The following is a 9,554-nucleotide window of genomic DNA, read 5'->3' on the forward strand; positions in this document are numbered from 1 at the left end:
AGGTGTGCGGTAGCGCGGGTACAACATACTCACACCTCTACCGCGCTCACCTGTCTCTCCTCAACATAGTAACCATCTCGCCCCGCTTCCTCCAGAATGCCTCCGTGTGCCTGGCGACCGGGCGCGGCGTGTCGGTGCTGCCCCTGGTGCTGCACACGACGGGGCCCAACGGAGTGGGGTCCTCGCGCCTCAGAAGCCCCAATCCCAGCCGCCCACGCTGCTCCTCCTCCCTTGTGCGGCGACTCGCGGGACTGTGCGACCGCCGGAAGCGAAGAGTGAGTGAGAGCGCTTAAATTCTCCTACTCAAAGAACAACAGTAGTAGTAGTAGTAGTAGTAGTAGTAGTAGTAGCAGTAGCAGTAGCAGTAGCAGTAGTAGTAGTAGTAGTAATAATAATAATAATAATAATAATAATAATAATAATAATAATAATAATAACCATCATTTCTACGTCCTGGCGTGCAGGGAGAGTACAGACGAGCGGAGCAGCGACAGCCGGAGCCTGGAGGAGTGGCGGCGGGAGCGGGAGCGGGAGGGCAGCAAGCGAGAGACAGGGAAGCAGTTCACCATCAAGGCCAACTCAGTGTCCGACATCGACAAGGTGTCCCGCGTGCTGTTCCCCCTCGCCTTCCTCGCCATCAACCTCGTCTACTGGCTCACCTACCTCTCCAACGACCCCTGGCCCTCCTCCCACCTATAGTGCCACTCCTATTCACAGTGTCATTCCTCTCATCCTCCTATATTTAGTGCAACTTTAATCCTTCCCAGTACAGTGCCACCACCTCTCCAATGATCCCTGGCCCTTCTCCCACCTATAGTGCCACTCCTATCACTCCTATTCACAGCGTCCCTCTATTCATCCTCCTATCTTTAGTATCACTTTATCTCCTCCCAGTACAGTGCCACTAATTCTCCAATGACCCCTGACCCTCCTCTCACCTATAGCGCCACTGCTCCCACTCCTTCCATCCATAATGCCAGTCCACTCATTTTCCTTTCTTTAGTGCCACTTTAACCCTTCCCAGTACAGTGCCACTTCCTCTCCAATGACCCCAGGCCCTCCTCCCATCTATAGTGCCACTCAACCTTCCCTCTTTCCTATAGTGCCACTCTTTTCATTCTCATTTCCTCTTCAGTGCCACACCTTTTGGCGTTTTTTGCCTTTTGTGCCATTTTCCTCACTATCCTGCCATTTAAATAGTGCCACTCCTTTCATCCTCCTTTCACCTAGTGCCATCTATCATTTTCTTTTATCTGCAGTGCCAATCCCTTCACTTCCTCCCATTCTCAGTGTCACCCCTTTCATCCTCCCCTCATCTCCCTCTACACTACAGTTTTGTCTTGCAGCTTTTTTCCATCTTTATGTCCATTGTTAGATTCCTTGTATTGCCATCTGATCCACTGTACCGTCTGTTGGCTTATCCCCTAGTCCTGTACCGTGTCTTGGCCTGCTGTACCGTATTTTTACCCAGTGTAACATTCCTTGGCTCACTGTAACATCCCTCACCCCAATTATACCGTCACTTGGACCACTGTAGCTTCTCTTAACCCAGTGTACCGTTCCTTCATCCACTGTGCTATTCAACTGACTTACTGTACCATGTCTAGTCTCACTGTACCATTCACAGACAAATCTTACTTTCCCTTCAAACACTGCACCCCCCTTGCCTAACTGTACCGTCCCTCAATCCACCGCGTTACGTGTTTACTGACCCAGTGTACCGCGTACCGTCATCTGATCACCACTGGGCCACGGTCACCCTTGAAGCTCAATCACATTGGAATACAAGGAAAGAATAAGTAGCAGCAGATCTGTTGGCCATTACGAGGCTGTTTGTGATAAGACACATTATGTGGTTTACAATACGAAGAGTAGGATAGAAAAGTCGAAGGCTTCTCCCCACCAACCCTTAACAGATAACCATGTTTCTGATAGTACGATAAGTTTTTTTTTTCAGCTATGTTAGTCAGTGTAATGGCTGTCGTGTCTCCGTGTTCCTCTGTGTGGTAAGGAAAGACACCTTTATGTCGTTGTGCCGCCCATGAGATAGTCAGATACCCACACCTACAGTTCACGTCTTTGTTCGTGCTTTATTTCGTATGCCCTCTCCAGCCTCGCCCTTCCCTCTTGTGTACCGGTCACTCCGCAGCTCAAATATATCACGGATAGCACCACATTCCTGCCTGAGTGACGTGCTGTGTTCCGATATTCAGTAAGTGAAGCTAAATGTGCTGAGGCCATCGTCTTATGCATGGCAGTGATTTGGTATTGTTCTTGTCTCCTTACAGTCCGCAGTTGCTGTTTCTAGTGATGCTTCCTCTTCCTCTGCTGTGACCTATGTTCTAGGCTGACAAGTGCCACCTGTGTTGACTCGCCGCACCGCTGTTCATCATACCATTCCCCTCTCCATGCCTATTCCCCTCCCGACAGGAGTCCAGCTTAATCAAGATAGTGAACAGCCAGGCGAACAGACCCGACTAGATCAGGATTCTTCAAAAGTACGGATCGAGACTCAAAACTGGATCGTAACCATAAACTGATATACGAATATGAACAGTAAATCAAAATAAGGTGTGTGTGTGTGTGTGTGTGTGTGTGTGTGTGTGTGTGTGTGTGTGTGTGTGTGTGTGTGTGTGTGTGTGTGTGTGTGTGAATCAGTTCCCATATGAGAGGTATAAAGGTACAATAGAATAAACGCACTGGGTCGTGAAGGAAGTATATAAAATCAAACTGTCTTTTGATAAAAAAAAAAAAAAAACTTTGAACAACTCTGCCCAAGATGACAAAAGTGTGTCCCAGATTGATGTTACCTTTCCCTGATAAACTTCTCTGTCACCGATCCCTTTGTTGGCAAACGCAGCCAGCGTGGCGTGCTGGGAGCCTGGGCTCTGTAATGGCGGCCGCCTGAGAGGACGGAACATTTTGTGATGGCTGGTGTTAACACGCTCTTCGTCTGCCAGGATGCTTCTGTTGGTGCATGGACCATGTGGAAAGGAACATTTTCACCATAACAGAAGACAGTGCTATGTTCATACTGTTGCACTTGACTGGCAAGCAGGATGCTGCGTTGTTCGAGAGATGTGTGCGCGGTTCTCCGTCAGGGTATTTCTTGTATCTATATATTCTTGGAGGTTTGTGAAACATGACATCATCAACAAAACCAGGAGGAACCCCCGCACCACTCCTGCCTCGCCACGATGGTTGTCCGGGACAACACACACCAGAGGAATGTACCGCAACACTAAAAAGTTTGTTACTCAGGCCCCAACCACACGTTCATCCACACACAGTGTAGGTTAATATAATATAATATTACACCTAAAACCACCCGTACCTGTATTATCATCTCTAATGAGAACATTCCCACTCGCATCACATTGAACCAGCGCTCAGTGCCTCGAAATACTGAGCAACTCATTTCGAGGCTTCGGAAGACCGGCAAGGACTGAACCCAAGCACCCCACACACGGAAGCTTAGCCTGTCATGACTTAATAAGATATACACTTCTGCCAGAGCGGGATCGTGGGTCCTCCAGCTTGGGTCATACATGGATGCAACGTGCGTTATGCTCAAATACAATGTATACCCAAACATATTTGTTTCCCTCTACGCCCAAGAAATATGTTGCCTACCTAACGAATGGCATACCGTCGCTGCGTTGACATCCCAGCACACAGAATGATAGAACGAACCCTAGAAAATACTTGTACATTTAGCAATAGTAGGCAAGTGACAACAGGAGTACCAACCTCACACTGCCTGGCCAACACCACAACACAACACACCCAAAGACATCAGTAACACTCACCACGGCCTGGCTTGGGTAGGGTACGTGCTACAGGTGTCCACAGGTGTCCACAGGTGTCCCATGTTCTCACCCCCATTGCTCTGGAGTCTATATAGCACTGTGTAAACCCTGCACGTCCTTTGTCACTGTTGTAAGGAGCACTGCATAAGAAGTACACTTCCCGCCGCCGTCGTGTGACTACTGAGTAGTGACAACTGTATGACTCACCTACGGGACTTTTACTGTTGCATTTCTTCACTTTCTTTGGTTCTTTATATATTTGGCTCTTTATTCGTTTATGTATTTATTTGTCTCTTTGTTGTTTTGCCGTTTCTGTTATTATTCTATTTATATTTTCACTTATTACCAATCTCACATCGCTTCCATTTACTTATTTGCTTATTTGTGCCTAATGTTGCCTCACTTTTTAGAACATGTTTTTTCTTTTTCCATTTGCAATATTTTCTTTCCAAAAAATTAGATAGGTTGCTCTCTCTCTCTCTCTCTCTCTCTCTCTCTCTCTCTCTCTCTCTCTCTCTCTCTCTCAAGTTTTAACATCAGAATACCGAAGTGGTAGCTGTGACAGGATAAGAAAGATGTATTGTCAGAAATTATCGAAACACATTACTGTCCTCCCTAACATTTTCGCTTCAAGAATTAAATGTACCGCAGATAATTCAGACAATTCTAAAGTTATGATAGGTTAGGCAATGAAATGGTGCGGAATATTGAGACAAGTGTACGGTAGCAAAGTGGAGATGGATCCCGGCCTTCATCTATTACTGCGCTGCCTGTCAATCAAACCATGATTATTTTTATAGCTAAAGAGTCACACCAGTCCTTTTATTAGCGGTGAGAACTACCTGAATAAACTGTAATCATTGGTTGTGGTGTTTCTTGTTGCATTATCGGTATTTTCATTAGTATTTGAACCTTTTGTGGAAGTTTTAACCTCATTCAGTCCCATGACAAGTTTCCATATTCATTCTGCTTACTATTTGGCGATTTTATACGGCTTCAGGAAACAGGGATTGAAATAGTGAAGACTGTGACCATTAATCTTCTCACCTCCACAGACAGTTCATAATGTAAATCAAATCGTCTAATCACACCCAAAACACGTGTTAAAAATGAGTCATGGTACTGAAGGGGTTAAGGTCATTTAGTATCTTGTTACATATAAAACCCAATTTACAGAGACCAGCAAATGTGATTCAAGGGGATGAATAAGAGAATAGCTTTGATCATACGGCCAGTTAATGAGTCTACTCACTAAATGGATAAATATAACTCAAAAGATAATAAAATAAAAAGGTGTAAACGTGAGAGAAATGAAAGGAAGAAATGTTTGTATTTATTTGTTTACTGACTTATCTATCTACCAACCTATCTATCTATCTATCTATCTACTTTCTATTCCTCCATTAGTGTTACTTTTATTCTTTTAATGCACACACTTACACATTTCTGAGTTCTCTCACAGAGGTACATTGATTTGATTGTATTCTCTCTATTCAGCTTAACCATGAAGAATTACTGTATTAACTTTCAGTACTGAGATGCATTTTTACCTTGAGTTTTGGGTACAATTAGACAATTTCATTTACATTAGGAAGGGTCTATCGAGGTCAGAAGATTAATGGACAATGTCTTCACTACTTTAATCCCCACAGTAGTTTATGAAGCTGTATAAAATCACCAAATAGTAAGCAAAATAAATATGAAAACACATTATAACACTGAAGGGGTTACGGCACCTTCATATTAGCAGCTTTCAGTGTACATATTGTCATTAGACATCCACCTCACTTCACACACCTCCATGCACTACTAATCAAATACCAACTCATCATCTATTCTTTAAGGGAACCACCATTTCAAGTGGGCCTTTTTTTATATATATATTTTGTTGCCCTTAGCTGGTATCCCTCCTGCATAAAAAATGAAAAATAAAACATTCTATTAAAACTCAACCCCGCAAAAAATTAACTATGTGCTTTAATTTATCATGAGAGGAATAATTTGCAAACCTGGTCTATCATGGCAGGAAATATTTTGATGGGAAATCTTGGCAGTAGAATGTTAATGATGGGGATAGTACATGTGGGAAGAAATCAAACAAACACACACACACACACACACACACACACACACACACACACACACACACACACACACACACTTCCAGGATCAAGAAACAAATGCAGACACTGAAAGACACCATATGTAATTGGCCCACTAGCAACCAAAACAATAACTAAACACCTAAATGAAAACTACAATAATCACTTGTTTATACTAGAAAATGTACCTGGGAAGAATTAAGGTCACACACAAGTCAAGGATGAAGAAAAGGACTGAGACACTGACAGACACTGCATTCACTGTGGTGGGGAATGGTGGGTGTCAGCAGTGTGATGGGAATGGGGGTGTCAGCAGTGTGGTGGTGGGGAATGGTGGCTGTCAGCAGTGTGGTGGGAATGGGGGTGTCAGCAGTGTGATGGGAATAGGGGTGTCAGCAGTGTGGTGGTGGGGAATGGAGGTTATCAGTAGTGTAGCGGGGAATGGTGGGTGGCAGCAGTGTGGTGGGGAATGATGGGTGTCAGCAGTGTGGTGGTGGGGAATGGTGGCTGTCAGCAGAGAGCGGCCAGCCTTCACCTGAAGAAGACCAAGAAGACCTTGAGCGTCTATCACTCCCTCTCTCAGCCCGAGCGAGTTGCATGGATTGGGCAGCCAACGTTCTCGCCTCAACCCTTCCTTTACCCCACCCACACACTCGGTCTAGGGTGTATTCCAGCGCTCCTGCCGACGAACTTCGTGTGGGACAAGTACCTTCCTTCCATCAACTGTACATACCTGTTCCACGGCGGCCTCTTCGCAGCTGACTTCCGCGAGGGTTACTCTACGCGTCAAGACAACATGGCGAGGCAAGACCTGAGGTCCCGTGTGGTTCCTGGCCGAGTGGGCGTGGCTGTTCCTGCTACCTTTTGTTTTTGTGGTGTATTTGTGTTGTCTTAATAATTTATATTCAACTTTCAAGTGTGTTTTATAATTCCTTAGATCTTGGATTGAGTAGAATCTCCCCAGTTATCTAGTCTAAAGTGGTTGCTGACATGCTCCTCCTTTAGCTAGATATAGAACCTCCAACCTGGCACTGACAAGCAGTGTGGTGGGGAATGGTGGCTGTCATAAGAAAATGTAGTACAGGTAATAGTGGTGGCTCACCTCGTGCTGTGGCCACCTCTCCGTCATTATAGGCCATGCGCTGCATGGCTGTTGGGGCCACCCCAAAGGGGCCGGGCACAGTGACTTTGTGGCCAAACAGTGTGGTGGCCAGACAGCAGTGAGACATGTCACGCAGGAACCTGGGCCGAATGTACCACCAGAGAGAGAGAGAGAGAGAGAGAGAGAGGGGTCTGCAGGACAGATGGCAACGAAGAAGACAAACAGGAAGTAGTGGAGAGAAATGAAAGTAACAGGAGTGTTATCATTGCATTGATAGGCACACTCCGGTACTGAACCCCATACACATACTCGTAGCTACTTTTGTTCAAACAATGAAAGTGTCTTGGGAGGGTGTTGGTGCCTGCATTGGTTTGCTTTCGTTACAAATTCTATAAATATGGTAAAAACTGCACATTTTGCTGCTGCAGAAACAAGTCGTGCAGTTCCCTCCCTGATCTTGCCTCATCATCATCCCGCACACTTGCACCCTTTACCTTACCCACTCCATACCTCTCCATGGCCTCTTTGTTTTCTCTCAGTGACTTCGTCCAGGGCGCCAGACTGATAGTAGTCAAGGATGCTTTGACTGTCCAACTCTTCAGGGCCAAAATATAGGAGTGTTAAACAAAATGATGATGTTCATGTGTCATGAAATGCATTTCATGTGACAAAAGGAAAATGTTTTTCTATATAGTATTTGCAATAGACAAAAGGTTATAAAACACATTATTTAGTGGAACCTTGAGTAAATATGTATATAACTACGTCTATACCTCTAGAGACTGAATCACATGAGTGTAGCTCGACAGGCACTTAATGCTACAACTAACACACACACACACACACACACACACACACACACACACACACACACACACACACACACACACACACACACACACACACACACACACACACACACACAGTCTAGAGTGGAAGGAATCTCTTCACCTTGAGTGCAGTTGCTGCAATGCTGTGCCTCTCACCACCACTGTCACAGCCAGGCCAGTCGCTGCGGCCAGTGCTGTGGTGGTCACTGGTCACACCAGGGATTTTTCACCTGACCTTGGCATTAACCTGTGTATCACAGTTCCTCTCTTTCCTGCATCTGTTTATCCCATCCCGGGAAGGTCAGTCCCCGTGATGGAGAGTTAATGAGCATCTCCATCACCATTGCAGTCTCCACCCTCCATCACTGCTCTCACCAGTCACCAGACTCAGGACACTGTTCACTTAAAATGCTTGAGGAATTTAGGAATTATATTGCTCAAAACTTTTCATGACGTGGATAACATTGCTACTCTTGTGGTCGTCAATAATGATAATAATAATAACAATAATAATAATAATAATAATAATAATAATAATAATAATAATAATAATAATAATAATAATAATAATAATAATAATGATAATAATAACAACAACAACAACAACAACAACAACAATAATAATAATAATAATAATAATGATAATAACAATATTATTATTATTATTATTATTATTATTATTATTATTATATTATAATATTATTATTATTATTGTTATTGTTATTGTTATCGTTATTATTATTATTATTATTATTATTATTATTAGCATTATCATTATTATTATTAGCATTATTGATACTATCATCATCATTATTATCATAATAATAATTAATAATAGTAGTAGTAATAGTAGTAGTAGTATAGTAGCAGTAGTAGTATTGTAGGTGGAGGTGAACACTGACAGGTGTGATGGAGTGAGTTAATTCCCTACTAGCTTTACTTGATGTCAAAACAGAGGTTCATGTGATTTATCGGTTTTATTATGCTTTTTTTTTTTTTTTCTTTTTCTTTTCTTCTTCCTTTCCCCCTCTGACCTTTATTTTTTTCTTGCTTCAAATAGTGCATCCTGGGGAGAAGCAACAGGTCAGGCAGTACAGCCTCTTAGCAATCCCAGCGTGACAACCACCTGGGCGGTATTTGGTTCGTGGATGTTGTCTCACCCGGGATGCAGCCTGGCAGCCAGCGTGTGGCGCTCCAAGGTTCTGTGGTGCACGCACTGTGCGTGGGAAGAGCGCCTGCTTTTCTTTTTTTTTTCTTAGAAATGTTTACAAATTTGTTATTCTTAATTCTGCTAAACACGCACGCCATATTGTTTGAAAATCCTTGTTTATTACGATAGAGGGTTAAATCTCTTATATTACTAGATGTTGTAGCAATCATAGAAGATGTATTTAGCGGTGTCTATCACCAGTGTGAAAACGTGTACTATTTTAAAAGTTCCGCAGAGGTAGACTAGAAGAAAGTTGAGAAACGCTGATCGAGCGCATAACTGTTCATGTGGGCGATTCTATGGTCCGTAACCAGTTGTTTGAACTGCAAGGCGCAAGCTACTCCCTCAACGGAGGGTTTGGTGCGCACATACACACACACACACACACACACACACACGTAAATAAATAGGTAAATGAATGCTTAATTAAATGATTAATGTATTAACCTGTGAAAAATCAAAAGGAATATAATGTGAAAAGTGGAAAAAATCACTGAAATA

The 9,554-nt window shown here is 43.5% G+C and overlaps 1 protein-coding gene across 1 annotated transcript in view; it reads left to right on the top strand.

The window, feature by feature from the left end:
* Window positions 1-2,870, top strand: part of LOC123511563 (gamma-aminobutyric acid receptor alpha-like) — a 70,554-nt gene extending 67,684 nt beyond the window's left edge. Inside the window, exons 13-14 of the mRNA XM_045267568.1 lie at window positions 96-276; window positions 464-2,870. Coding sequence (XP_045123503.1) covers window positions 96-276; window positions 464-699 — 417 coding nt within the window. The 3' untranslated portion in view covers window positions 700-2,870. The remainder of the gene's footprint in view (window positions 1-95; window positions 277-463) is intronic.
* The last annotated feature ends 6,684 nt before the right edge of the window (window positions 2,871-9,554 follow it).

Source organism: Portunus trituberculatus, chromosome 31 (assembly GCF_017591435.1).
Source record: "Portunus trituberculatus isolate SZX2019 chromosome 31, ASM1759143v1, whole genome shotgun sequence".
Taxonomy (NCBI): Eukaryota; Metazoa; Arthropoda; class Malacostraca; order Decapoda; family Portunidae; genus Portunus; species Portunus trituberculatus.